Raw genomic sequence first — 27,550 nt, 5'->3', positions numbered from 1 at the left:
AACTGAAACGGTGAAGCTATCTAGTGCAGTCGCTGCGGCTGTGGGTCTCCATGTCCTAGTGTGAAGTGAGCCACTCATCCGGCCCCTTAGTCTAATAATTAGTCCGTTATATTACACCTGTGATTGGATAGCAGGCCCAAGTTGGCAACCCACGGCGAGGCTCTAAGTCATGGCAAGACTTTCCCCTGCTAGGTTGTGCGCCACTCGACCAGACTCGAGAGTCATCAAACGCACAGCCATGACCTGTCCACTCAGACAACTGGTGCCGCCACAAGGGAGCAGGACTTTAGACTGTAAATGAGCTCAATTCATGGATCCGCACGATCTCCTTTTCGAAGCGTCATGCTTGTCGGATAGGAAGGTGGATACGGACGGAACGTTCAAGGTCCTGCAGTGGATACACACGATATCTTTCATCCACAAGTTTCTATACGCCCAACACGCCGCACGAATATAAATCCAGGCTTCAAAAGTCTCCCTGCTGAGGGAAAGCTCAAGTTCAATCATTCGTATTGTAAGCTCATACCTCTGCCCACGTCCTCCTAACAACTTCCCGCTACTAGGCTCAATTATGGTTGAGTCCGAACCCATCCACGCCATTAATGGAGTGGGTTTTCCTACGCTGAACTTACTCCTTGAAGAGGCGCATGACCGCTATGTAAAGAACAATGCGAAGTCTTTCGCGTTGTTCAAGTCCGGCCTAAACGATATGCCGGGGGCCAACACCCGTTCTGTGCTTCACGTCCAGCCTTTTCCCCTTACGATTGCGCGAGGAAAGGGTGCGACCCTTGTCGATGTCGACGGCCACGAGTACATCGACTTCCTGGGCGAATTTTCGGCCGGGATATACGGACACAGCTCTCCAGTCATCAAACGAGCCATCACCGATGCCCTGGACAAAGGTTGGAGCTTTGGAGGCAAGAACGAATACGAAGGCCAATTGGCAAAGATCTTGGTGGAAATGTTCAAATACAGCATGGATTCCATCCGGTTTTGCAACTCGGGGACTGAAGCCAACCTGATGGCTCTAGGGGCGGCTGTCAACTTCACTCGTAAAGACAAAGTCAGTTGAGCTTCTCTATTGTCACGTTGATTCACCACGTATCGTGTTTGGCCAGCACTGACATCCTCTGCCCTTTCCAGATCCTCGCCTTCTTCAATGGCTACCATGGTAGCACGTTGATGTTCTTCGAGCGCGAACCCAAGTATAGCCTGAATTCACACAAGGATTTTGTCATTGCCCCTTACAATGACATTGCGGAGACCGAGGCAATAGTGTCGAATCTGCCCAAGGACTCGCTGGCGGCAATCATAGTGGAGCCGATGCAAGTCTCGGGCGGCTGTCTTCCCGGCTCGCAGGAGTTCCTGCAGTACCTCCGAGACCTGGCGGACGAACAGAAAGCTGTGCTCATCTTCGACGAAGTCATGACATCGCGTTTGCACTACGGAGGGCTTCAGGTCAGCTTGGATATCAAGCCTGACATGACCACCATTGGTAAATGGCTCGGCGGAGGTATGAGCTTTGGAGCTTTCGGCGGCCGCGGCGAAATTATGCAGTTGTTCGATCCCCGACAAAACAGACTTCATCATTCAGGCACGTTCAACAACAACGTCATCACCATGGCGGCGGGTGTTGCGGGCTGTACCATGATGGACGCGGTGTCGTTAAACGACCTTAACGCAAGAGGTGACAGGCTGAGATATGCAATCTCTCAGCTGATCGAGAGGCGACTGCCCGGAACGATCAAGCCAGACCACAAGGGGCTCAGGTTGATAGCAAGAGGACTGGGAAGTCTCTTTGTCGTTGTCATCGTGGGTCCGGATAGAGAGAGGTGGCAAGCGCTCTTATATCACCATTTGCTTGAGCACGGGATTTACATTGCTGCTCGGGGCTTCCTGGCTTTGACCATCGAGATCACCGACCAGCATTTTGAGCCCTTGTTGAAGGCGATCGAGTCTTTCATCAACAAGTACGAGGCAATTTTCGCCTAAAAGAAGGTACAGGATCCACTCAATAAGATATAGTCAAAACCCCCCCTGCTTCCCTTTCCTCTTCTACACTGTCTCCGCCCACGACTTAAATCCTACGTTGACAAACGAACGTGAGTGCTATTTGCGCATTCTGACCATCCAGATTCCATTCACGCCAGGATTTCAGGCCCTGCTATCAACAGAGAATATGCTTGACCACAAGGAGTGTGCTTGCCCGGGGAAGTGGGGCTTGCTCTTGTACCTAGTGTCCTTCACTGTCTTTCGTACACGAAGATTTTTGATTTCCTTGTATACGGTACAGTAATGGTCCACGTCCACCGGCACCTCGTACCCAGGCGGAACCTGTCCCGAAACTTTCCCAGTCTCCATTCCATCAAATGACTATACCAGAGTCTTCAAAAGGAACGTCAGCCCTGAAATAAAAGCAACTGCAGCCGCCTTTGAGGTCAAAGGCAGGGGAAGGGCGGGATCCCGTTGCAGACCTACCAACGACAATTTGCTGTCCAGTCATGGAGGTATTTGTGGCGGTCGCGACAAAAGCATCCGCACAGTCGTCGAGTTTTGTCTATCAGCATAAAGAGTATCGTTAGTACAGATCGTAGAGCAATGGGATGAGGAAGTATGTCCTATATACGGGGGCCGGAGAGACGGACCTCTTGTTTGAGTACGGCCCTCTCAGTGGCAACCTTTCGCGCTGCTTCTGGAAATTGCATGCCCTTTTGTGTATAAAGAGCATAAGAACTGATCAGCGTAGTCCAGAATGATAGCAGGCACTGCACAAATTAGCTCTCGGCATTGAATATCTTTGCTCACCCATTCTGTCAGCAGAAGCCCCGGTAGAACCGCGTTGACTCTGATCTTCGGGCCTTGTGTAGAAGCCAGACACTTCATCAGTCTCAAACCCGCAGCTTTGGTGACGCAGTAGCCCATGCTGCTGCCGTAAACGGTGATGGCCTGTGAATAAGAGCGAGAGTCAAAACCATGAGCCAGATGATCTCTGGGCCCTTTTCTGCCCTTGTATTACCAGGTCTCATATCGGAACCCCGTGAATAAAGAGGCTAGGAAAGACTCACTGATATAGATGATGTAATGATGAAGACGCCGCCATCGGGGTTGTTGTTAAAGATTGGTGCGGCATATTGCATCAGCGACAGTTGAGACATGACGTTGATAGTCCAGCACTGTACAAAACGGTGGTCAGCGAAATTTGATACATCGATCCAACAATCACCGCGAGGCTCTAGTCTCTCCGTCTTTATTTCGAATACCTTCCCTCGTCTTCTTGATAACTTGGTGATCGGCTCTTTCTTGCATATAATGGCACGGGTGCGGATGGACCTTGTTCCATTCATCATGACTGAGAGCATGGAGGTCACCAAATGTTGAGAAACGAGTCCATCCTGCGTTATTGATGATGATATCAAGTCCACCGAGTAGCTTGACCGTCTCTGCAATCAGGCGCGCAATGTCCTCCGTGACGCCAATGTCCTGAAAAGCGGCCGTCAGTCTTGTCTGTCACAAGAGTGGCCAATAGCTGGCTGTCGGGGGTTTCGGACCCACGCACAGATTGAACAGTAATGGCATGAACTCCAAACTGTCGTGAACACTTTTCGGCGACCTGATTGGCGCGCTCCTTGTTGTTCACATAATTGACCGCCACGTCGGCACCCTGAGCGGCGAATTTCTCGCAGATCACAGCTCCTAAGCCCCTACACGTACGCAACGATCAGTACGATGCACCTATACTTCAAGCAAGATAGCCGTGCGAAAACGCGGCAGATCTAGAAATAGCCATATGGTTCATGCTTGCCTCGATCCGCCGGTTACCAAAACCTTTCTCTGTTTCAATGAGTACGGCATGATGCTGAACAAACTTTCGACAGTGTTTGCAGGGCTCAGTTGGAGTCTACCAATGACCAGTTCCTGTGGAAGGAACATAGACTTAAGTTATATCATGGTGAAGACAACATTGATCCGACCGCAGACGGAGCTACGTCCCTTGCGGCATGCGTCGCAGGCTGGAGAATGAGAAGGGCACGGTTGCCGATTGATAGCCGGCGAAGCCCTTAAGCGGCGGGTCAGAAATAGTCTGATGACCCCAGTTGTCATATTCTGAGCACCCAAAAAGGCATCTCAAGAAGAAAACTCCCGCAAGCCTGGCATAAGGTTTTCGCTAACAGGAAACACTGGACCTTATCACAGATGCCCCAAGCTATACGGAATCTCCAGTCAACGGACACCCCGCGGCCGGGCAAGGCAGTCCTCGACGAGGATAAACTACCATTGTGCAGCGCTCACCCAGACTGGCCAGCTTTGGGGGCCCGTATCCATAACCTAGGTGGCTGTCATCGTAAGGTATAAGGCGGCTCGAGTATAAGATTCCCGCAGCTGAGGCCCCTGCTGGGTTGTTGGAGGCCGACAATGTACCCTAGTCCGTTTGTCGATGGCAGAAAAGTTGTGGTGATTGCCGGGGAAGACCGATTGGCGCATCGACCGCCATGCCTGGCATTGGGGGCACGCATGGCCTCAGTGTCGCGTGGACCACGGTGACGGAGGAGCATGTACTTTGGCATGCTCCAAAAATTCCCGGGATGCTATGGCCCCCCAGTTTCTGGTCGGCAGCACGACCATGAATCGTACTTTTGAACAGCACTGACCTTGCCCGATTGAGACCTGGGGATACCGTCGAAGTTTTGACTTCGCTGACCAACACGCCAGCATTCTGATCGAATGCATCACCCTCTGTGTTGCGACGCAAGACATGAATAGGGCATGACGGAATCAAGCAGAGACTTAACGAGGAACAGGAGACCCATAGTGTTCACCACGTTTTCTCTGTCACAAAAGTAAGATATTCATGTTAAGCCCTTTCATGACCTGGCGCCAATCGACCAGAACATCGCCAGGGTCGCACTGTCGCTCCGATGCCAATTTTTGGCGGTTCGACCATACCTGGTGAACGACACGTTGCATATGGCGGCGATTTTCAGCCCCGCGGGCTCCGAGGGTGTCGAGGCATTGCGTAGCTAGGGTTTGAGCTTCTGGTGTATACGCCTCTGTAGCTGCAACAAACACTGGCCAGACTGACACAGTGCCGTGGTGCATTTCGATGAAAGTCGTGGCGTCCCTGAGGACCTGTAATACGTCGTGCGCTACTGACGAAGGGGTGCACCGAAGGACGGTGCAAAACAGGTAGATCATCACTGCGGTGTTGAAAAGTCGCAGGTGAAGTCGAGTCAATGTCCACAACCGAGGCTGGACAGTGATGCCGCTGAGTTTGCGGTGGCATAGATATGCCTCGACTTTGTCTGCCAAGGGAACGTGCGATAGTTGAAGGATCTCACTAACCTGAGCAATTGTGTCTGCATCAAGCTCTAGCTGCCCGTCAGCGCCAGCTCTCCCATTTATTCGCGCTTCAAGGAGTCGTGTTTGATATATCGCTCTTAGTATATGAGAAGTACCGCCCAGCGTGTAGCCGAAGACATGTTTCGTCATCAGATCACGCAATAGACCATCGAGCTCACTGACACCCTCAGCCGTTGCCGTACCTAAATAGCTGTTATCGACAGTGCTGGAGATGAGCACGGAGAGAGCGAAATTCTGTGTGACAATATAGGCCTCTGGCGACTGCCTCCATGGCTGCTTGTCCAAATACTGATTGACAAACGCCTGGGCGCCGCGGATGTGAATTTGCCACCCCGAAGACGCGCCTTGGAAGACATGTTCAGCTAGAATGACGGTATATAGAGCTGCCAAAACGGTGGTGTAATCCTTTGACGGCGCGACCAGGCTCTTGCGGAGCTGGTGCAGCGCGATCCCACAGTGGCGAACCGCACTGGCTTTCTCCTGAGACCCGCGTTCCGGGCCTTTTAGATTGGCTAGATGGTACGCAGACTGGGCTAGCAGTGCATGATATAGAGCCTGTGCTTCAGTGGAACGTGTGATCTGCAGGGCGAGGGATGGGTAGACGGTTTTCCATGGATTGTGATCGTCATCGACGGGTATCATGCCCTTTGCGAGATAGGACAAGAAGTGGTGGAACAGTTTACTCTCGTTGTAACCCGCATCCACGTTCCAAGGCTGGGTTGGCCGTGAGATTAGTGGCATTGGTGTCTTCCTCGTAGATCGACGCAAGGAATTCTTGGGTTCCTGTTGAACGAGGCCCTGGTCTTCCCTGACGGGCGTATCGCTCTCAACCCCCTCGAGAATGTCCAGAATCCATTCTTCAGGGTGGGAAGCCTCTGAAGTAGAAGTGCCAGTGCTTTGGATGCTGGGCGTGCTGTTGTGTCCCTGTAATGGCCCAAAGGTGAGGAATCGGAAGTCGGCATCGTTCAAGTGGACAGGCTGTGGCGATGGAAGAATGTCTTCGCCCGTGTCCGCATCATCAGCGTTAACCGGCTCGGTCTTGCCATGAGCTCGAGGGAAGACTGTGAAAGGGGTTCGGCCTTGGTGCAATCTGCACCGACATTGTCTGTATTGGCTGTGTTCGCAGTCACGTATTAGATGATCAACCTCTCCCAGCGTCCATGTCGGATAGCCTCGCCATGTCAAATGGCAGGGAAAGGTGCGCCGTTGCTGTGGAGCATAGCTCCCTGTCTCGGAATTGACCCAGACGAGATTGAAGTGATAGCCTTCGCAGGTGATGTTCGAGCGCCTGCACTGCGAGCAAGACGGGACGGCCGCGTCACAGGCAATGTTTCGTCGGCGGCATGTCCAGCACGCTGTAAACGTCCTCGACGAGCTCGCTCGAGTCATCCCGGCCTCGTGATTGCAGAAGGCTGGCGAGATGGGGAGACACGGCTTGGACAGCCACGCTTGTTGCGCATCCTCGCGGTGCCGTAGCTTCGAAGACTAATGATGTAGGTTGCAAGAAAGATCACTGCGCTTTCGGGGATCTGGGATGCCAAGAATCCCCCGCCAATCTGGAGTTGACCGGGCACCGACCGGGCCTGACTGGTACAGGAATGGTACAGTAGAAGGTGCCGAGGTCGGAACCATTATTATTCGTGTCTGACTTTCTTTATGCTGCTTGCTACGCTTGCTTCTTACGTGATGGATGCAGTGCCTCTTCTTTTCGATCCGGAACTTGCAAGATGGCTCGTCTAGGAGCATCATGCACATCTAAATGCTCGGTGCCAATTTGACATGACACCTCTGGCTCCAGATCGAACGCCAAAAGAAATCTCCTTCAGATCCTTTAAATAATGACATGCGAAATTCTACTCTCAACCATATAGCACGCTATCTATCTATCTACATCAATAGTAACAAGACACCGCAGGAACCTAGCTACCCGCGCCGCAAATATACGTCCTGAATATCCAAACCAATCAAAGCATCCACAACCATGCACCGACGATGCCCATAGCAAGTCCCACAACCAATTCTCTCGCACTCCCGCGCACTTCATCTCGAGCAGCTGCGGAATTGGCGGCAGCGCTTGCACTTGCACTTGCGCTAGGAGAAGCCGAAGTCGAAGCGACGGTGCTCGTTTGAACCGAAGTTGTGATAGCAGTCCCAGTAGCTGTGCTGGCAGAGCTTGAAGTAGACGAGGTCGTGCTGGTAGTGTCATTCACAACGCGGAACCAGTTGGCCGCAACGGGTTGTCCCAGCCCCGCAGCTTCAGCAAACCCGGACATGTTGAAAGGATATCTCGCATTCGTGTCTGCAGGTGGGCTGAAGGAGATATACGCCTGCGGCACGGTGAAACCTTCTGGTTGAGGATAGAGCAGCAGCGTGTATCTATGCGGTCCATCTCCTGCAGGCGGCGAGGGAGTCAGATACTCCGCCCCAACCGCCGTCGTGGCATTCTGGGCATGTGCCTCGATCGATAATACATGGTTGATGCCGACAAGGTTGGGCTGGAAGTAGTGGAGCAGTTGAACTCGTGGACCGTTTCCTGTGTTGACGTCCTCGTCAACCATGAAGAGCATGTAGGTGGCTTCTTGCGTGGCATTCTCTGGGCCATACACTGTTGGACCATAGAGTACGTCTGCATATGTTAACAACGGACAGCATGTCGAGTCTGGCCAAAATCCATACCATCTCTGGGCAGCAGGATACCGGCTGGGCTAACGCTTGTCGAACTGTTGAGAAAATCGACACGCAGATTGGTGTTGACCTGGACTGGGAAGTCTGGAGCAGATTGGGCACTAACGAGTGCAGCCAAGGTTGGCACGGCAAAAACTGAGAAGTATTTCATGTTGGCAATTTGGTTGGGTATCAATCGAGGAGTTTGGGTGTCTCCCGTTTTAGAGCAAGGTGCGAGTTGAGTTGTTGACCGGCATGATTCACGAACATATCTTCAGCTTAAATACTCATCTCGTAGAAAGCCCGTCTGGCTATCGACCGAGGGAGCCAGCCTCGAGCTGGGTTGGTGCTTCGTTCCATTCGGCGCCTGGGCCATACGCCTCCCGCCAGCTCAATCTCGAGTCTTCCAGCAACGACCAACTGTGCATTCAGGAGGGCCGCAATCATCTCGTCAGGCGCATGAAACCCTTTGTTTTGCTGACAAAAAGCCCTGTGGGACAGTGTCTGGGATGACGCAGACCCCGAATATGGGAGCATGGCCCCCATTCTCCACAGGGCTAGACAGAAGTACGGCCCCTAATTGGGAACCTTGGAAGCTCTCCTTGAACGGTGTAATTACAGCCGGGCTGCCTTATTTTATTTTCAGCCTGGTCTCTAATAGTGGCTCATGCGATTGGATAGCGATCAAACGCTCTTGGTCTTGCTGAAAGTATTCTGTGTCGATGGAAGGGCGTCTGAGAAAGGACGATGCAGGGAGAAAAGCCCTGGATGAGGTGACTGGAGACGGTTGAATTTACCTAGGGACGGAACGCCATTGAGGTGTGTCGATCCCTCTTGGAACTCCAATGCCCGTCCTTCATCAAGCCAGCCAAATCTTCCGGCCTCGCTGCAAATTGGACGAGTGAACAAATCCTGCTAGAGAGTCAAGAGACCGTGTTGGAATGCTGATGCACGGTCACTAGGTTGATAGTGATAGAAAAGCCTCCTTCGGGAGGTGGCACTGGAAGGCTTTACCTAGTTCTCGTGGCTTGTGAATTTCCGCAACTTCAAATGACACTTAAGCTTGGAGTAAGGAGAACACTGGAATATAAGGAGAACACTGGAATATAAGGAGAACACTGGAATATAAGGAGAACACTGGAATATAAGGAGAACACTGGAATAGCAACAATTCATGCCGAGACCATATCAGGCAAGATAAAAGCTTGCATCGATGAGTATTGACATCCAATTGCCCTTTTCATGGATTGCGGCAAGGAGCAATGAACATCTAGCCATTCATCCACACAAAGGAAGCCCAGTGCATGGTTGTGCCTTGCGCCGGTATCAGATATGAAATGGAGTGCAGAATATCTCAATGACCGTTAACTCTTGCCTCGCTTCCATTGCCATGCGATATAGACCTCGGGGCGAGGAAGGGTGAGTTCTCCTTCGCACCCTTGGGTTTCTGGAAATGCTTCCTGAGTCCGAGCCACGTGCGGGCGTTGTAGTTCATTTGTCTCTTGGTCGACTGCGACCAGGCCCAGTCACTCAAGCCTAGGATCATATTCGACTCCAGCACAAAGGCCATGCTGCCCTCGCCGACTTTCTGCGGAACCAATTCCATGTCAGACGCACGTGCGTGCGTTTCGCTGTCCGGGCCATGGCCGACCATCACGTTGTGCAGACTGGCTCCTCCGGGCCGAAACCCGCCGTCGGTCCTGGCGTCGTATTCGCCTTGAATGAGACCCATGAATTCAGCCATCGTGTTGCGGTGGTACCAAGGGGGGCGAAATGTGTTTTCCATGACGAGCCAGCGCGGCGGGAAAATGGCGAGTTCCACCACCCCTTCGGACGAAGCCAGCAGGGTGAAAATCGACGGGTCCGGATGGTCATAGGAGATACTCCCGACGGTCATGAAGCGACCAAGGTCGTACTTGTATGGGAAGTACGTCCCGTGCCAGGCGACAACATCGAAGGGTGAGTGGTCCTGCTTGGCCTCGAAGAGTTGTCCGTTGAATTTGGCTATCACTCGGTACTCGGTGTCTGTGTCGTCCTTATATGAAGCAACTGGGATCTGAAAGTCTCTTGCATTGGCGCAGCCAAAGGATCCCAGAGGGCCGAGGTTTGGCAGAGTGAACACCCCCTGATGTAGTTCGAGCGCATAGCCCCGGACAGGCCCTTCAGGCAGGGAGACGTGGTATTTGATGCCGCGTGGAATAACACAAATCTCCAGCGGTCGCACCAACAGATGGCCCAACTCGGTCTTGATATCGAGGACGCCCGTCTGCAAGATGATCAGCAGCTCGCCATCTGCCGACGAGAATGCAGTCTTGAGATCCATGGACTGTCCAGCCGTGAAAATGAAGTAGCCCATGCCAGATTTGGCCGACACGTCTCCGGCGGCACAAAGCAGGCGCATGGAATGCACCCAGTCTGCTTTCTCGTCCATGTCAAACGGATCCCAACGGACCTGAGTCGGCACATGCACTAGATTCTGATACGCATTGTAGTTGGTAGCCACCTCGCCATCCAGCAGGCGCTCAGGCTCGAATGGCTCATGAGCCGCCGCGGGGACAATGCGATACAGCCAGGTCTGCTGATTTTCCGGCCGCGCCGCTTGGAAAGCACTGCCAGATATCTTTTCGGTGTACAGGCCAAATGCCGGACGTTGGGGTGTATTTTGCCCAATAGGCAGAGCACCCTCGATGGCTTCAGACCTGTGAGGGTTGGTTATATGGACATGACGATCGAGTCTCGACTGCTTCATGAATACTCACTCTTGATAGGATCCGAAACCAGTGTTATATCTGTATTTTTCAGAGGTCTTGAACTTCGAGAATGGCATGCTGATTCAATGCGAGGCCGGTTTGATGTTCTGTTTTTTTGTGAACCCACTTCTTCTCTCAGCGAACCCTTGTTGAAAAGCGCCTCTATAAAACTTGAAGGAGGGGCCGATACAGAATCTTCGGCTCTTCGGCTCTAGAGACACGAGCATCTGGTCGGAGGATCATCTTCGCTCATCGCCCATGACTGCACCCCAGAAACCAACCTATACAGCTCGGGAATTCGGAGCACCGCCGAGCACCTCCGAGCACCCTCCGAGCACCTTTCAGCCTCCGCCCTGTTTCACATCAGACTTACCTAGGTACCGAGACCATCGATCCAGATGATGGGCCAAGTCTATGCGAAGTCATCACGTTTTGAGTAATGAGCAAAAGTAAGCAAGCGGCCTGAGTTGTAATATGGATTACGCGAGCAACATTCTGCTGTCCGTTTCAAGCCAGGGCCTTTCTCATGTCGCAAGGTGGTACGTGTACCTGTAAAGGTATTCGTCGTCTACCTCAAGAACTACTTGATTTATTTCCAAGGGCTCACTATTTGAACTATAACGCAGCTTTACTTGGCACAATCTGCTTATGGGCTGGTAACAACACCCCTGCGGCATTCCCAAATCCCACAATCCCGTGTTGTTCATCACCAGCCCAGGCCTTCAAAATCACCTCGTCTCCGTCTTCCAGCCATGTTCGTTGCTCACCTCCTTCCAACTGAATCGGTCGCCTTCCGTTGAGCGTCTGCTCCAACAAACAGCCCAGAGAGGAGGTGCTCTCACCGCTAATCGTCCCAGACCCAAGAAGGTCGCCCGCCCTGATGTTGCAGCCCGTGATTGTGTGGTGTGCCAACATCTGCGGGAAGGACCAGACCAGCCCGTCCTTGGCGTTGGTGGAGCAGATTGTCGAGAGACGCTTCGTGCTACCGCTGCGCAGCTGGACCTCCAACTTGAGGTCATATGTGAAGTCCTTGCGGTGCTCCTGTAGATACGGAAGAAGCGGTCCAGGATGAATCATCCCAGGACTCCGGAACGGTTCCAATGCGTCTGCCAACACAACCCAGGCGCTGATGGTCGTCGCGAAGTTTTTGCCGTTGAATGGTCCGAGTGGCACATACTCCCATCGTTGCACGTCGCGCGCGGACCAGTCGTTCAGGAGTACGAATCCGAATATGTTTTCTTCGGCGTTCTCGATGGAGATATTGTCGAATGGCTTATTGCCCCCACAGACAAAGCAACCTAGCTCAAGTTCGAAGTCCATGGTCCGGCATGGAACGAAAATTGGATGCTTTGTAGCGGTTAGATCCTCCACAATCTGTCCCCAAGGCCTTCGTACTGGTGTTCCAGAGACATATATCGAAGATGATCTACCATGGTAGGCCATGGGAAGATGCAGGTAGTTGGGTAGCAGTGCTCCATTCTGACCCCGAAAGAGCGCCCCGGCATTATATGCGTGGTTCATGCCCCCATAAAAGTCGCTGAAATCGCCGATGTTGAATGGGAGACGCATATCCACCTCCGTCAACCGCGCCAGGCATCGAGATTGCAAATCTTTATTGTCCTTGAGGAGGTGAGGATATGGCGTTGTCTCTTTGAGAATCTCTTGTAAAAAGCGCCGTACAATTGCCGAAAAGCGTCGTCCGAGGGCCGCAAGTGTATTGAGGGCTGTTTGGTCAAAGACTTCAGCATGGCCTTGAACATCTGCGAGCTGGGAGAATCCGCCACTGGAGGCAAATACTGCCAAGTTCATCGCATATTCGCCAATAGCAACAGCTACGGACGGCTTGTCATGTCCAGGAAAGATGCCCACGCCAAATGGAATATTAGCCAGGGAGAACGGAGAGTCCGAGGCAACGTCCAGCCATGATGTCGGCGCCATCGCGTTGATTTCGTCCTACTCTATGATATTGTATTGAAATTTTTGCCTTGCTGTACAAGAGTTTGAAAATGTGCATTGACAGAAGTAAATGAGTGGAGGAATGCTTCAAGGCAAATGCGCTGTTCCGAGCCGAGTTTCCGTGGCCTCGGAGGTCGCGAGCAACGACTACGTTCTCAACGATTCTTTCTAAGCAGTTGACGTGGGAGGATGCAGGTCTCCAACAGACAAAGATCTTAATTCTTGCGCTGTCTACTTGCAAGGTGGTCTCGGTGCTCTGCGTATTTAGGCCTAGGTATCTCGAAGGCCTCTGTAGTCCGCCCGTATGTGATTCCCCCTAATCTAGAAACAGGACGCAATACAGCTGGATCAATGGTGGCTTGGTCTTCGCTGAGGGCATCCTCGCGAATCCAGAAACGTACTCCTTCTACGATGGCCATGGATCCAGATTTGGCCCCCCTTGTGCTTTTGCTCTCAAAATCTTTGATCTCGAGGAGCTTCCCTTCTATACTGAAGATGCTCTCTTTGACTCGAGGGCACCGGACTTCTCGACAAGGCGCTGGCGTCAACCCTGTCAGCTGCCACTCGCTCACACCGTAGGGAGCGTCAATGGCGGCGGCGTTAGCAGCCTCGACGAAATGTTCGCTAATCGTGTTGATGACGCATTCGGCGGTTGCTTTCAGGTTCTTCAAGGTGTCCTTGTCATTCGATCCAACTATTCCCACCACAAATACCGGAGGGTCGTGATTGACAACCTGCATGTAGCTGAACGGGGCCAGGTTCTGCGAGGCGCCATCCTCACTTTGAGTACTGAGAAAGCCGATCGGCCTGGGGATGATGCCTGAAATCAACAATTTGTAATTGCTCGTGACAGGTCGCCCTGGTGCATTCGGGTCGATTTCGATGTGCTTCTTTTCGAATCCAGAGCCTTGGTCGTTGGCGCCGCCGCCCCATTGCCAGTCAGGGGAGACGGTAGCTGTCAGGGCAAATCTGCTTGAGCGGTCGAAGGCCGGACGTGTCAATTCAATATCCTTGAAAGGTCTCCTCTGTGACATGTTGAAATTCCAGCGCGGCCAGTATCCGGGATAGCAATCCATCAGCAATGTGCCGAATGCACAAAGCTGACCACAGGACGATCTGGCAACGGAAGTTTAAGTCCTGACATTTTTGACATGAACGGGGGAAGTCCGAATGCCAACAAGCCCAAACGTTCTACTGCACCTTTTTATTCGAAAGCTCTTGCGGAGATAAATGCAGGGATCTCGGAGTATGGCCGGGATTTGTGGGAAACATCTGTGTAGACAGACAGCCTGTTCTCGTTTGTGAGGCTCGCGGCCGTTCGGAGGCTCGGAAAGGACATTCCGCCTCAAAGCACGAGTACTTCCTGCGAGACGGCTGAGTGAGCACATGTTTGGGGCTCACTTGCTCGAACGCCAAATTAGAAAAGGCTCATGACCACCAGGCTGGCTTTACAAGCTCATATAGGACTACGGTTACAGAAAATCCCCTGACAGAGTCAGTTTAAGCCCCTGCTCCTTGGATGAATGCCAGGCTGTCTCAATGGCCGTGATGTTTGCTAGCAACCTCACTCAAAATATACCTCAAAGTGTCCTCATACCCGCCGCACTTAGCCTCATTGCGTTCGTTGTCTACGAACTCGTCCGCTGGTTCGCGCGAGTACCCGGGTTCAAAGGGCCACCTGGAGCACCGATTGTGGGTAATCTGCTGCAGATTCGACACAAGGATGCACCAGAGCAGTATCGCCAATGGGCCAGAAAATATGGCCCTGTTTACCAAATACAACTGGGGAATATACCGGTCCTTGTGATCAACTCCGCCACGGCAGCAAAGGTGATCCTGAACCAGAATTCGCATGCCACGAGTTCGAGGCCAGAGTTTTATACCTTTCACAAAGTGAGTCCCCGTTGAGGAAGTTCTTATTTACATACAGCTCGCCCTAACGTGAGAAATTGAGATCATCTCGGACACTGCGGGAACAACATTAGGGACCAGTCCCTGGTCCGAGTCGACAAAGAGAAGAAGGAAGGCAATAGCAACAGCGGTGAATCGACCGGCGGTCGCCAGCTATGTTCCTCACCTCGACCGCGAAACCCGGACGTTCCTCTCGGAGGCGCTGCGTGAAGGTGACCGTGGCAAGAAGGGAGTTAACCCGATGCCACTCTTTCTGCGCATGAACATGAGCATTGGCCTAACGCTCCACTGGGGAACTCGCATGGAGTCACAGAACAACCTGTTTCATGAGATTGTGCACGTCGAAGACACCATCAGCAATTTCCGGAGCACAACAGGAAACTTACAGGACTATATCCCGCTTCTTCGCCTCAATCCATTCAACAAGCAGTCTGCCGTGGCTACAGATATGAAAATCCGGCGGGATAGATACATGCAAATCCTGGACAAGGACTTGGATGATCGGATTGCCACAGGGGCTTACAAGCCATGTATGAGGGCCAACGTGCTTCTCGACGAGGAGGCAAAGCTCAACAAGCTGGAACTCAGTTCGCTCAATCTAACACTGTTGGCCGCCGGCTTGGACACCATGAACTCGGCCGTGTCGTGGGGACTGGCTATTTTGGCGGATAGACAGGATGTTCAGAAGAAGGCACTCGCCGCCATCCGCGAGACCTATTCGTCCGACAACCCGTTATGTGACGCCGCGGACGATCAAAGCTGTGCATATCTGGTAGCAGTCATCAAGGAGATCTTGAGGTAAGCACATACTTTGATCCATCGGAAGGACCGATTCCATGCTCAAAGCCGATATCAGGTTCTATTCTGTGACTCGACTATCACTGCCGCGCTGTACCATTCAGGACTTTGTCTACGAGAACAAGGTGATCCCAAAGGGGACGGTGATGTTCCTTAACGTCTGGGCTTGCAACATGGGTAAGACCTCCAGACTTCGAGCACACCTCCCTGATTCGCCCTGTCTGACATGTGCTTAATCTCGACAGATCCCGACTTGTGGGAAGATCCAGAGGTGTTTCGACCGGAGCGATGGGTTGAGAGGCCCGAGGCTCCGACCTTCACGTTCGGCACCGGATCGAGAATGTGCCTGGGCACGCAATTGGCCTACCGGGAGCTTTATGTCCTCTTCCTGAGGGTCCTGAACAGTTTCAAGGTTGTACCGGATGGGATCCTCGAGACTTCTCCGATCAAGGGCGTCGCCAACCCGGCGGCTTTAACCACGCAGCCCAAGGCTTATAAGGTCCGTTTTGTTCCTCACAATCTATCGGCCCTGGAAAAGGGTTTAAAGGAAGGAGCAGTGGTGTGAGGAACTGCCACGGTCTGCATGCACAGAGTTGGAAAGGAGAGGCTTGAGTCCTATGGGGAATGCCTTGAGAGGAACAAATTTCATGCAGGGTAGTTGGCGATAGCTCAGCCATCTTTTCCGTGTCCCAGGCTGTTGATAGCAAGCAGACTACCACCTGGGTGCTTAGAAGTGAAATAAGCAGTATGGAGCCGAGGCACTCTTTGTAGCGCCATACTCCGTGTCGGTAGTGTACCTAGTAATCCCCGGATTGACGTTAGTCGTAGCGGATACCAGGTAGTCTCGGGTCAACGGCTCCACAACCTTGGCCTGGGGTGAGCATGAAGATCTGGCGGGTGGAGGAGCATCACGATGCCCGTGATGATTCTTCTTCCGATCCCTGAAAAAGAGTGTGATTCCCCACAGCTTACCATTGTCATCCCTCACACTCTCTCTGATTATACCGCGGCCACCGCGACAATGACGCCCCAGGGTAACATATCTGCGTCCAAGCACAGCTGCAACGAAAGTGCGGATCATTCCCACAAACCCAAGCGACCTCGTTATGTTTCGAGTGCCTGGTGAGCATTATCATTCCTGCTTCCTGCTTTCGAAGTGAAATTGAACCCAGTGGCTCCAGCAATGAATGCAAACGACGCAAGGTTCGCTGCGATGGCCAGGATCCTTGTCAGAGATGTGTAGGCAGCATGGTGCAGTGCAACTACTATCGACCAGCGCGAAACCATGGTTGCGCAGGACCGGCAGGACCAGCAGGACCTTCAAGCAGAGACATTCTCCCCGGGCTTGGAGAAGCATCAGACATGCGAGGTGGAGAATGGCGTCAAATGGCCAGTCAAATTCAGGCAGTGATGGAGAAAGTCGATCTCCTGAATGAGAAGATCAATGCGATATCTCCTCCCAGCTCGACGCACGCGGGCCAGCAAATGGTGGCAGGCACCCACAATGCTCCAGAGCCCTTCGAATCCAGAGACGAGTTTGCCCAGCCTGTAAGTACGGCGCAATTAACCGAACCTGAAGAAAGAGAAAAGTCGACGCCGCCGCTCGACGCCGAGGACGACTCTGCCACGATCTACCCAGAGTATCACGGACCCACAAGCTCCGAGTTTACCTTTGAAGTGGCGGATGAGAGCCTGACCAAGCTGGGTGTGGGATGCGCATTCAGTAACTCACATCGTCCGACCAAATCTCCGTCGTTGCTCCACCCGCCACACAGTGCATCGGCCGAGAAGATGCTCTTCCCGCGGCTTTTGGGTCGGGATCCTCTTTGGACGATGGAGCGGTCGGACGTGCTGAAGTACTTCGACACCTTTCACCGTACGATAGGGGCAATGTATCCGGTGACCAACAGGCTGCGCCTCGCATCAAAAGCCCAAGTCTTGCTGGACAGCTTGGACGTGGCGCGAGGACGCCCGCATTTGGGTGGCTCCGGCCGTCTCATAGAGCTCATGCTCAGCGTCGACACCCAGATCCTCAAGATCCAGCTTGCGATCGGCATGATGACCGAACTAGGCGCCGCAGGGACGCACCGAGCGACAGAACTCATGCAAACCGTGCTCGACGCGTCGGATGATTCGCTGATGAATGTGGAAGGGCTCGGCGGCGTCCAACTCCTTGTCTTGACGGTAAGGCTTTTCGAGGCCGTAGTCTGTGTTGGATGCCCAAGGACTAACTGAGATTTGATGTCCTCTCATGACAGGCACTGTTCTACTATAATCTCGACGACGAACTTCGCGCTAGCAGATATTCCTGTCTCGCATCGCGACGATGTCTAGAGATGGGCCTTCATCGCCGCGAGACCCTGCTGAAGCATTTTCCCGGAGAAGACGCCCGCAAGGAGGTTTTGAGGATCTTTTGGTCGGTCTACACGCTCGACCGTCGATCCAGCCTCGGCCTGGGCGTGCCTTTTGTCATCCAAGACAGCCTTGTTGATCCGGCCTTGTTGTCCATCGACTTCGACCATGATTACCTGCGAGTCATGATCCCGTTCGCGAAGCTCTCCGCCAAGGCCTGGCACATGAACAACGAATTTCCCAGCAAAGAGCCGCACGTGGTGCACGAAGACATTGACTATCTCGACTATCAAGTTCGACAGTGGCAGAAGCAGATCCCTGTGTCTATCCGATACGTGCACGGACAGACGGCCATACCGGACGCGGCAAACAGCGACGCGGACGAGTTGCAGCGCTTCTACCTCGGCGTCGCGCTTTGCGTCCGCTCCAACCAGTTGCGGAATGTCATCTACCGGCCGCTGCTGCAGTCGGCCTCGCGCATCAACAGTGACCTGGAGCACACGCTGACGGCTCTGAGGATCGCAAAGGACTCGCTTCAGACGTTGTCCGATCTCGACGCCACCACCAGCCTCTTGTACACCCACGCAACCTTCTTCAAGCACTTCATCGTCTCGAGCCTGGGGAATCTCTTGCTGATCGTGGTGCACGCCCCGGCCGAATACTGGGCCGAGATCCGGGGAACGCTCCGCGCGGCCTCGATGCTGTTGAGGAAGCTGAGCAACAGGTCCGGCCCGGTCTTGCGTGCCTGGGACCGTCTCAAGGGCCTCGAAGACGTCCAGGCCAAGATTTTGGCGGCCCGCCGCGCGAAACCCGCGGCACAGCAGGAGCTGCAGCTGCAGCAACAACATCAACCACAACCAGATCAGCAAAAGCAGCAAGAACGGCGACAAGAGCCGAATGAAAAGGAAGTGGGTTATTTTGCCAGAATGAGACCGACTCCTACAGAAGGAATATGTGGTCTAGGCGACAACTGGAATGTTGGGGTTGGAGGAGGCATGGCGGCCGGAGCGGAGGACTACATGCTCTTCGACTCCCAGATCCGCGACGAGTTCGCCGGAGTGTTTGATCCCGCGCTCGGACTGGACGACTTGTGCGAATTTCCCTTTCTCGATGAGGGCCGGTAGAACTGGGGGAGGAGATAACGAGAGACACGCGTGGATGGCGACGACTGTGCAAAACTCCCTCAGGCACGGGCTATGCTGAGTTTGAATTGTTATCCACCGAGTCTTCGGTGCGTATAGTACAGTAAGTAATTGGCACACTCGTCGTAGGTCGATGAGTATCAGCGATGCCAGGACTCGGTTCAATCTCCGATACCGTAAACCATCGTCGGGCAGGAAGATGGAGTACCGAGCTCCATTTTCCGTCCAGGGGTGTAGATGAAAAGGGGCGCGACTCCCTCTTGTGTGTACAGTGGCTGTGATGTTGCGGTGTTTCGTGAGATGCAGAGGGTGATTTTCGTGGCTTTCGACGTGTCGCTCATGAGACGATCACCGCGTTGTTGAGCTCCTGGCACTCAGAGACAAGCTTGACTCTTCCTCTGAGAGGTCCTAGCGGACACCACGTGGAGGTGGGAGCTCGTCGTCCGCTTTCTAAGCGTTTCTTCTATTCTGTTCCTCTCTTTCACGCTCCTCTTCGACTCCCTTCCACTCTCTTACGGCTCTAGCCCGCTCCTACCGTACTCCCTTATATACCGGTAAGGCTCCCGTTCGGGCTTTAGGCGTATAGGCGCCAACGTTACGAACATCTAGTCTCATCGTAACTTTACTCGCTTATATCTATAATAGTCCGTTTCGGCTATACCTAGGTAATAAGAGGCTGATCTCTAAGACTCAATGATTACTATAATGCTTCGGCCACCTCTTGATCGCCTCCTTGAAGCCCATTCCACCTCTGACATCGTCCAACAATCCATCATCTGCCTCTTTATGCACGGGCAACAGCTCCATCACCTCCTTCAACTTTGCCCTGGGAATCACACAGCAAACCATCTCCGCTTCGTCGGCCACCAACACGTCTCCCGGCTCCACCACCACGTCTCCGATCTTGATCGGCACATCCACCGCCCACGGCCTTCCCTGGAGACTCGTGCCGGGACTTGACAGTGATTTCGCCCAGCATTGAAAGTTTCCGTCCTTGCAGAGCTCACCGCATCCCACGACATCCCGTGCCCGGCCGTCGATGAAGCAGCCTCGGACGCCACGGACCTTGTACCGCGTCGCCACGATATCGCCGACCAGAGCAGCGATCTGGTGCGAGGGTTGCTGCAGGAGGACCACCGAGCCGGCCGGCGCAACGTCGGAGAAGTGTTTGTCATTTGGGAGATTGGACTCCGGGGGCACGATTATGCCGTCATACTGCGTGCCTGGCGCGTGGGCCGTGTCGACGAAGACCACTGTGCTGATGGGGGCCACGAGGCGGTTGCTGGAGCCATGGCGAGCGGGGATGGGCGAGATGTCGCGAAGGTAGCCGGCCCAAGGGACATGGAGTTTCAACAGCGCGTCGGAGACGTCGCAGGGCGAGTACGACCGAGCGATTTCGGCGCAGATGGACGCTATGTCGAGATCCTGAGGCATGGTCTTGTTCGTTGCTGGAGATTAGGAAAGATTGTATTCAGCACGACGAGGCTCACCAGGCTCGCAGGTTTGTTGTCGAAGTCGACTCCGCTTTCTCCGCACAGGTTGGAGATCATGGCGCGCAAGCCTCAGGAACCACTGCCTCGGCCCGACTCAGCAACGGACGAATCGAACGGTCCTGGTTAAGGTGGAACAAGGGAGCACACCGGGCATTTTTCCGTATCGAGAGAATTCAGATGCCTGGGCGCGTTTGGACTATGTGTCAAGGGATGTAATGGGTAGACGCATTGTGTCCAGGGAACAGGAGCAAGGCCTCCGTCATCTATGGTGGTATTTGAGCCTGTGATAGGCGTGGCCGGAAATCATTCAGATGTAAAAGATGCTCCAACAACTTTTAAACCGCCATGATGAGCTTCGTTCTCAAACGCCACTGTACCAGTATAACCCGGAGTGGAGCTCACTATTTTGCCAGAGGCCGTCGTTGTCGCTTCTCGATAACCAACGAAGCCTCATAAAACATCGGGTAAGGAAAAAGCGGGTAAAATGTGCATTCCATCTTCAGCTCTATTTCAGCGAACAACGCTGCAATACCAAGCTAATTTCTGCAAGGTCGATAATACGTAGTCTCGCATTTCAGAACAAAAATACTGCCTCGACTGGTACGTTCGCCTGGGTCCACGCTTGGAGAGATCCTGCGCCCCGTACCAATCCTACGCGTTCGTATGAATTGTCCATTTCTGGCATTATCGGACCTTCAGCATCGTTAGAGTCGCTGCCGGTAGTTTCCACATCATCACCAAAGCGGCGTTGGAATCTCCGAGCAAGGTCGATTATTGGCTCAGCTTGCTCAGGCATGCGCCGGGCCAGTATGCACACTGCCTCCATACACGCAATAGTCATGCCTTGACCTACCCAGCGGCCGGCTAGGATGAAGACGTACGATGCCTCAGGAGAGCGCTCCGGCCTGTCCTCCCCAACGTCAATGCTCACCCGAAGGTTTTCCGGGTCGAAATCTGTAACCGGGTGTTCGGCGATCCACCATTTGGTTACATTGTCGAAATGGACGGGCAGGACGCGTGCAACGACCAAAAGCGGGCACACTAACAGAGGCCCAACTAGATTATCCCAGTCGACAGGAAGACGACCGACATTGATAATGGTGAGAAGAGGTGCGACAGCATCAGCGGAACGGATTGCCCGGTGACTTGGCGCGCTGCCAACGGGATATCTCTCGTAGTAGCTGATGGGAGCAGGAACAGACATCCAGGACCACGTGGGGGCATACGGGAACTGAAAACGACTGGGGACGGGTCCAGTGCAACCACTCCGATCGACGTACCAGAGCAACTGAAATCGCAAGTCCTCGTACCACAGCCCGCAGTAGTATGTGTCAGACGTCTGGTCTTCCATATAGTTTGCCAGCCCAGACAACGCAGCCACACGGTCGGATGCTTTTGTCAAATCGCGGCGCGAGTAGTCCATGACCATGGGCGGCCACTGGATGCCCAAAGTATATGTGAGTTCCGGGGTCTTCTCCCTTGTCCCTGGCGCCGCGCGAAAAGGGTGTGGGAGCGGGAGAGAGGGTCGAGTCCGGCATTCGCATCGTGAGTACGTCGAGCAGGTCCATGCAAGCTCCTCTTTTCGGAAGTGGAGCATTCGCGGTGACAGATGATCTTCTTGCAATACCCATCCTCGCGATCGCAAGCATGGTTGCTCCGGTTCCTGTGAGGAATGGACAGTTTCATGAATGTTGAAAGGGTCCTTATGTCGAGCTCTGACATGGACGAATTCCTGGTTTCCGCTTGGTCCTGCGCAGGCTAATTTGAGCGTTTTATTTCTGCTCAGTCTGTCTTCCCCTCGCGGGAAGAGACCACCAGCGGTATTGATAGAGGAGGCGGCGGAGAGAGTGATAGTAGCGCTATTGTATACACTACCCATCAACGGTGATTCTTTTTCCCAGTCCGAGTGATCGTCCTGCAGAATGCACAGCGAATCGATCCAAAGATATGGAATTCCAAGTCGTCGAGTGACATCCACTGCCTCCTTGAAGGTTTTTGACGAGTCGTCCAAGACGAGCCGTTCTTGCTTCTCTTCCAGGGTCGACTTGGTCAAGACAATGGGTTGGCCGCCCCCCCAGCGGTGAGATAGAGCGGCGTATTCGGCCCTCTTTTCAGATCCGTTGACGTAAAGTTTTATGTCCTCATCACAAGCTCCGACCTCTATGACCCTGGTAGGCAGAATCGGAGTACCAAGCCTTCTACAGGCTGGATGCGATGAGAGACAACCACTGAGCCATCGTCTAGCCAAAGCAATGCACTCATCACTTGATGAGTTTTCGGAGACATGTAGTGCTGGGCCTAGTTTGGGCCAAAGAACGGGACGATCTGATTCATAAGACGCTCGATCAGCTTCATCAAGGACGTTGCCGATGAAGACAGAATATCTAGGTAGTCTCAGTAGACGGAAATATCTGGTCACGTACCTGGAAGGGTGTAGAATTCGAGAACGCCAAGCCGTTCCCTTTGCTTTCCCAGTAGATAAACAAACAGAGACAGATCTACCACCAGCTGGAGCTTGTCGATCTGCTCGAAATCTTCCACCAAGTTAAAGACACCGTCCTTCAGGATCGAGCACGCTGGGCAGCCGCTTGCAGCACTTTGCACAAGTGCCGCCGCAGAAACTTCGGTGTGGCAGGCCCCCAGATTCCCACAGACCTCGCAAGTCCCGGCAAGGGCCATAATCATTTGACAGCTAATGCGATGCAGCTTATAATTGCACCATGAGACGATATAAGACGAGTGAGTGTGTCAGCATTTGGGACTTGGATGCTGCGAGGCATTAGATCTGCCTTGTCACTTTGAGTCTGCGGCTAATGTACTGTAGAGAGCCTGTTGAAGCCAAGGCGTTTTCATGATCGCCAAGGAATGTTGCCTGACTGAGGCTGAAGTCCTCCGGGCACGTCTAGACGCTTTCTCAAGTACGAGCAGGTTTCAGCATCAGTGTGCGAAAAGCATAAAAACTGAACTAGTTAGGCGAGTGGCCGATTAATTCTATCGAAGACAAAAGTCTAGAGCACAAGACGAACATCAGACATGGCGGATGAATTTTCCAAGGTTGCGTCTCAATCGCAAGCCGGGATCCAGTCCCTTAGCGACCAAACATCCCTCCTTGACTTGTCGGCACGTCAATCTGCACAGCCTTCAGCACCACAGCCGACGGACGAAAGAGAGGAGGAAGAGGAAGAAGCTCAGCATGAAGACGACAATGGCAAGCCTTTTCCAGGCGCTCAAACCGAGAGAGATCTAGCCCACCACCGACTCTTCGGCCGACAGGGTTTTCTCCGAAGCACACGGACCACAAAGCATTCATGGGCAAAGGCTGAGCCCTTTGTGAAGCAGTACCACTTGCCGTGGAATGTTCCACTTTCTCCCGAGAGCCTTGGCAAGCTGATCCATGGATTCGCTCCCGTGGAAATGGAGGATAAATGGTTCATCTATGCGGATGGCCCAGACGCTTCTGGTGCTGCCACGGTCAATTTCCACCGCAGTTGGACAGGGGCAAAAGTCGCTGAAATTGCACTTGATATTGCGTGGGGCGAAGACAGCGCTGCAGGATTGTGGAGCGGGAGTATCGTCCAGCTAACCTTGGAGAGTGATATAGACGGCTTGCCGGAGGAAGACTCGGCCGAGGAGTTGGTGAAGTTCCAAGTCCTGGAAGCATGCCATTGGGTATTAGGCATCAAGCTCGTTGACGAGATAAAGGAACCAAAGTCTTGGGAGGCACTATCCAAGATGCCGGCCCTGTCACGACGTTTATCGACGTCACAAATCACCTATCGGGGCACCCGAGTTTCGCAGGAGACGATGGAAGATCTTGAGCGTCTGAGATTCCAGAATGTCCAGATCTTGCTTTCATAGGACTCACGGCTGAGTTTCTTCCGATTGTCATGTCGAACTCGCCAGAAAAGTATTGCGACTCAAGCCAGGTGCTCGCTGTAATCTCTGTCCAGGAACACTTTTAAAAGCTTCGGTTCCTTGAGCACAAGGTTGAGTCAGAGACACAGCCCGCCGCGTCATTTCACACGAACTTCCGCATTGTCTGAATCAATCTACTTCTGTTTCACCAGGCCCTGTCCTATCATCCAGACAAGGCAATTCTCGTCGCCTGCACTATAGCCTACATTGATATATCTCCTTTGAGCAAATCCCAAGCGTCTTTCGGTTAACCGTAATGAAGTGATCTCTGATGTGCCCTTGTCAGGGCCTGACTTAGAAGTGGAACCTTGCCTGACACCGTTCCCCGAGGTTGACGTGCCACACTACGCCATGCTCTCGTATACCCGGAAGGCGTATGACCAGGAAGTCACTTTTAAAATTATAGTGGAGCATTCCGGCCGGTCCAAGATAGGATACCACAAAGTCGAATTTTGCAGGAGGCAAGCACAAATGGATGGCCTGGAATACTTCTGGACTGACGGTAGTTGTATCGGCAAGTTGTTATGAAGCTGACCTACATGGGACCACCTGGATTGGCAATATTGCGAAATACTGGTTTTTTTCCGTTTCTTTGGGTGTAGCCCCCTTACACTCCTTTCTGACTCATGGCCTCTTTGTAACTGTGCCCTCAGGCGGATTTGGTCATCTCCGGAGCATAGACAACGTACCCATGGCTAGCGAGCATGCCACCTTGATCTTGCATTTGATCTGCATCGATCACATGAGAGTGCTGGGAAGTCAACATCCTTGGCTGAACTCGTGGAAATGAATCGAACTAGAAATCGGCATCCAGCTCAGTCTAGGGCCAGTCCTCTAGCATTCACGGTTTGGGACCATCTCATTCGGGGCCAGTTGCAAATCGACCGGCTCGAAGTTCTTCTTCTGTCCTCCTTCTCCAGGAGTCGGATACTCTGGTCCAGTCCACGTCGCCAAGGCGTCCGAGGGCTCGACAACCTTCGCAGTCATTAAAATCGCTCATTGTACAAGAAGCTTGACAGGCAGGGCAAATGTCGTGGACCTGCTTGTGCCAGCTCGCATTGTGAAAGTTCCAACCGGTCTTCTGGATCCAGAAGTTGCTGATCTCGCAGCCCACGATGGTGTCCCAATATTCCTCGCGGCGAGGTCTGTTGGTGAGGCAGTGGTTGCATAAACGCAAGTCAGCCGGCATCCAGGGCTTCAACTGGGTCATAAGCTCCGGGACATCAAAGACAGCCCGGGGGAGGAACCCCGCATATTTTGGCGAGGTGGGTGAGAGGGACAGCTGAACGTCTCGGGCCACAACAGCCATGCGTTTACAGGATAGTGCCAAGGCAACCTGGGATGGGGCGTGGGCGAGACTGTCGTATATGACGAGAAGAATCTCATAGGGCATCTTTAAAAGAATAGATTGGCCCTTGGATCGTGGATCGATATTCTCGAGGATCTGCAAGAACGTCAGAGCCTCCATCGCGGAGCACAATGGAGACCCAACTGTACCTCTCCAGAAATGATGAATCTGCACGAGAGTTTTCTTTCGAAGTCATGGCTCTTTGCTCTACATTTGAGTGACTTCCGGGGCACCAGATATGCGTCTTCCTTCAGCTTCAGTCCGGTGCCGGCCGGAAAGCCAGTCCAAAGAGCCATGGGAGTAGTCTTATGACAATCTTGGGGTGCTAGAAGAACAAGTAGCAAGTCTGGAAGCTGTGATGGGTTGCATGAGCACCAGTCCACTGTGGTGAACCTCTTTTTTGACCGTTGCTCATGAGGTGCAAGCAGTTGAACTTATATCGAGGAGTCGATGTCGGTGATGACTTTCTGTAGATAAGCGAGGAGCGTAGCCGTCATCCACCAACCAATTAGCAGATAAATTACCGGGTACTGCGTTATACCTCTTATGTTCTAGTGGCAATATTAGACTCGGCAGATTCCGCCTCGGCGTGCTCGGCGCTCATTCGGAGTTTTATTGACTGTCTGACTGTCTGACAGTCTCACTTCCTCTCTGACACTTCCTCTCTTACTCAGTACCGAGTACACATACTCACTTCCTCACTTCCTCAGATTTCGATTACAATTTTCCCATTCGTTTTGCCTTCCCAAATATCCCTCAGTCCCTCGGTGGCCCTCTCCAGAGGCAGTACTTTGCCGATATACGGCTTGATACCGGCAGCCGTCACAAAATCCAGCAGGTTGACAAATTCGTCCCGCGTGCCCGTATAGACCCCTGTCAAAGTGATCTGGTTTGCCATCAGGTGTAACAGGTCGATCGTGACATCTGACGAGCCGCCCTCGGAGTGAATCCCGCACGACACGACCGTTCCGCCTGGTTTGACAGAGGATAGAGAGTGGGAAATTGTCGATGCTCCCGCCGGGTCGAAGACGGCATCCACAAGAAAAGGCAATTTTGCTGAAGGCTCGAAAGTACGTTCTGCACCAAGCGAGCTTGCGAGCTCGCGTTTCGCTTTCGTCCGCCCCGTTGTCCATACGCGGAAGCCAGCGGCTGAGCCCATCTGAATGAGTGCTGTCGTCACGCCTGTAGATGGTGTTAAGTTAGCCGTCATGGCGCATTGTATAACCCAGGCATATCCAGACTGCTGAATTGGGTGCTTACCACCAGATGATCCTTGCACGAGAACGGTTTGGCCGGCTCTGACTTTTGCCTGGGTGAACAACATGCGGTAAGCTGTCAGCCAGGCAATCCCCATGACGCTTGCGGACTTCGCATCGAGCCCTTCGGGTCTAGGCACGGCATTTCTTTTTGGGATTATTGCATACTCGGCCAGGTTCGCACAAGGCTGTAATGGCATCTCCGGTGAAACTCTTTCCATCGTCAATGACCTCAGCATCCGATGCAAAGGCACTCAACATGAGCTCGAGATCTGCTGTGTTGATGCCCTTGAGAAACCGATCAACGGGGGCGTGAGGAGAAGCCATTGTGAAAGCTGTTGAACCTGTGCAGCCATTTGGAGTTTTCGAGCTGGAGGAGTCTTGGGCAGTATATATCTTGCAGACAAGACATAAAAATGGTGTCTGTCTCCATTGGCTTCATGGTCAATTGAAGTATAGGGCACTGATCCAGTCATAAGCCAATAAGCAATGACAGAGGCCATTATCAAGTCAATCGCTGGCTGACAGCACGTGACCGTGAGCCGTTTCGTCCGTATAAGCCAGGAAAAAGCCAGGGTCGGCAACAAGTTGTTCTCTTGAAATTTAT

The 27,550-nt window shown here is 53.0% G+C and overlaps 14 protein-coding genes across 14 annotated transcripts; 4 read left to right on the top strand and 10 right to left on the bottom strand.

Moving 5' to 3' along the window:
* Window positions 1–571: 571 nt before the first annotated feature.
* On the top strand, window positions 572–1,992 carry Z520_10364 (uncharacterized protein; the record flags this gene model as incomplete). The annotated part of the gene is made up of 2 exons (XM_016780857.1): window positions 572–1,063; window positions 1,144–1,992. The coding sequence occupies 2 exons, from the start codon at window positions 572–574 to the stop codon at window positions 1,990–1,992; spliced, it is 1,341 nt and encodes a 446-aa protein (XP_016628150.1).
* Window positions 1,993–2,618: 626 nt separating this feature from the next.
* Z520_10363 (uncharacterized protein) lies at window positions 2,619–3,852 on the bottom strand (the record flags this gene model as incomplete). The annotated part of the gene is made up of 6 exons (XM_016780856.1): window positions 2,619–2,765; window positions 2,806–2,946; window positions 3,066–3,173; window positions 3,331–3,480; window positions 3,557–3,701; window positions 3,848–3,852. 6 exons carry the CDS (start codon window positions 3,850–3,852, stop codon window positions 2,619–2,621), a joined length of 696 nt encoding a protein of 231 aa, XP_016628149.1.
* A 978-nt stretch (window positions 3,853–4,830) lies between these two features.
* On the bottom strand, window positions 4,831–6,747 carry Z520_10362 (uncharacterized protein; the record flags this gene model as incomplete). The annotated part of the gene is made up of 1 exon (XM_016780855.1): window positions 4,831–6,747. The coding sequence occupies one exon, from the start codon at window positions 6,745–6,747 to the stop codon at window positions 4,831–4,833; it is 1,917 nt and encodes a 638-aa protein (XP_016628148.1).
* Window positions 6,748–7,322: 575 nt separating this feature from the next.
* On the bottom strand, window positions 7,323–8,194 carry Z520_10361 (uncharacterized protein; the record flags this gene model as incomplete). The annotated part of the gene is made up of 2 exons (XM_016780854.1): window positions 7,323–7,963; window positions 8,035–8,194. 2 exons carry the CDS (start codon window positions 8,192–8,194, stop codon window positions 7,323–7,325), a joined length of 801 nt encoding a protein of 266 aa, XP_016628147.1.
* A 1,182-nt stretch (window positions 8,195–9,376) lies between these two features.
* Z520_10360 (uncharacterized protein) lies at window positions 9,377–10,849 on the bottom strand (the record flags this gene model as incomplete). Its single annotated transcript, XM_016780853.1, has 2 exons — window positions 9,377–10,721; window positions 10,782–10,849. 2 exons carry the CDS (start codon window positions 10,847–10,849, stop codon window positions 9,377–9,379), a joined length of 1,413 nt encoding a protein of 470 aa, XP_016628146.1.
* Window positions 10,850–11,387: 538 nt separating this feature from the next.
* Z520_10359 (uncharacterized protein) lies at window positions 11,388–12,710 on the bottom strand (the record flags this gene model as incomplete). The annotated part of the gene is made up of 1 exon (XM_016780852.1): window positions 11,388–12,710. One exon carries the CDS (start codon window positions 12,708–12,710, stop codon window positions 11,388–11,390), a length of 1,323 nt encoding a protein of 440 aa, XP_016628145.1.
* Window positions 12,711–12,943: 233 nt separating this feature from the next.
* On the bottom strand, window positions 12,944–13,762 carry Z520_10358 (uncharacterized protein; the record flags this gene model as incomplete). The annotated part of the gene is made up of 1 exon (XM_016780851.1): window positions 12,944–13,762. The coding sequence occupies one exon, from the start codon at window positions 13,760–13,762 to the stop codon at window positions 12,944–12,946; it is 819 nt and encodes a 272-aa protein (XP_016628144.1).
* A 505-nt stretch (window positions 13,763–14,267) lies between these two features.
* Window positions 14,268–16,002, top strand: Z520_10357 (uncharacterized protein; the record flags this gene model as incomplete). Its single annotated transcript, XM_016780850.1, has 4 exons — window positions 14,268–14,621; window positions 14,683–15,437; window positions 15,496–15,614; window positions 15,683–16,002. The coding sequence occupies 4 exons, from the start codon at window positions 14,268–14,270 to the stop codon at window positions 16,000–16,002; spliced, it is 1,548 nt and encodes a 515-aa protein (XP_016628143.1).
* A 683-nt stretch (window positions 16,003–16,685) lies between these two features.
* On the top strand, window positions 16,686–18,913 carry Z520_10356 (uncharacterized protein; the record flags this gene model as incomplete). Its single annotated transcript, XM_016780849.1, has 2 exons — window positions 16,686–17,621; window positions 17,696–18,913. The coding sequence occupies 2 exons, from the start codon at window positions 16,686–16,688 to the stop codon at window positions 18,911–18,913; spliced, it is 2,154 nt and encodes a 717-aa protein (XP_016628142.1).
* Window positions 18,914–19,621: 708 nt separating this feature from the next.
* Window positions 19,622–20,365, bottom strand: Z520_10355 (uncharacterized protein; the record flags this gene model as incomplete). The annotated part of the gene is made up of 1 exon (XM_016780848.1): window positions 19,622–20,365. The coding sequence occupies one exon, from the start codon at window positions 20,363–20,365 to the stop codon at window positions 19,622–19,624; it is 744 nt and encodes a 247-aa protein (XP_016628141.1).
* Window positions 20,366–20,998: 633 nt separating this feature from the next.
* Z520_10354 (uncharacterized protein) lies at window positions 20,999–23,103 on the bottom strand (the record flags this gene model as incomplete). Its single annotated transcript, XM_016780847.1, has 2 exons — window positions 20,999–22,749; window positions 22,848–23,103. The coding sequence occupies 2 exons, from the start codon at window positions 23,101–23,103 to the stop codon at window positions 20,999–21,001; spliced, it is 2,007 nt and encodes a 668-aa protein (XP_016628140.1).
* Window positions 23,104–23,457: 354 nt separating this feature from the next.
* Z520_10353 (uncharacterized protein) lies at window positions 23,458–24,282 on the top strand (the record flags this gene model as incomplete). Its single annotated transcript, XM_016780846.1, has 1 exon — window positions 23,458–24,282. One exon carries the CDS (start codon window positions 23,458–23,460, stop codon window positions 24,280–24,282), a length of 825 nt encoding a protein of 274 aa, XP_016628139.1.
* An 891-nt stretch (window positions 24,283–25,173) lies between these two features.
* On the bottom strand, window positions 25,174–25,983 carry Z520_10352 (uncharacterized protein; the record flags this gene model as incomplete). The annotated part of the gene is made up of 3 exons (XM_016780845.1): window positions 25,174–25,314; window positions 25,379–25,783; window positions 25,837–25,983. 3 exons carry the CDS (start codon window positions 25,981–25,983, stop codon window positions 25,174–25,176), a joined length of 693 nt encoding a protein of 230 aa, XP_016628138.1.
* Window positions 25,984–26,393: 410 nt separating this feature from the next.
* Z520_10351 (uncharacterized protein) lies at window positions 26,394–27,270 on the bottom strand (the record flags this gene model as incomplete). The annotated part of the gene is made up of 3 exons (XM_016780844.1): window positions 26,394–26,869; window positions 26,948–27,090; window positions 27,128–27,270. 3 exons carry the CDS (start codon window positions 27,268–27,270, stop codon window positions 26,394–26,396), a joined length of 762 nt encoding a protein of 253 aa, XP_016628137.1.
* Between the last annotated feature and the right edge of the window lie 280 nt (window positions 27,271–27,550).

The sequence above is a fragment of the Fonsecaea multimorphosa genome (genome assembly GCF_000836435.1).
Source record: "Fonsecaea multimorphosa CBS 102226 unplaced genomic scaffold supercont1.29, whole genome shotgun sequence".
NCBI classification, from domain to species: Eukaryota; Fungi; Ascomycota; class Eurotiomycetes; order Chaetothyriales; family Herpotrichiellaceae; genus Fonsecaea; species Fonsecaea multimorphosa.
The sequence above is the reverse complement of the archived record's forward strand: the minus strand, read 5'-3'. Positions and strand labels throughout refer to the sequence as shown.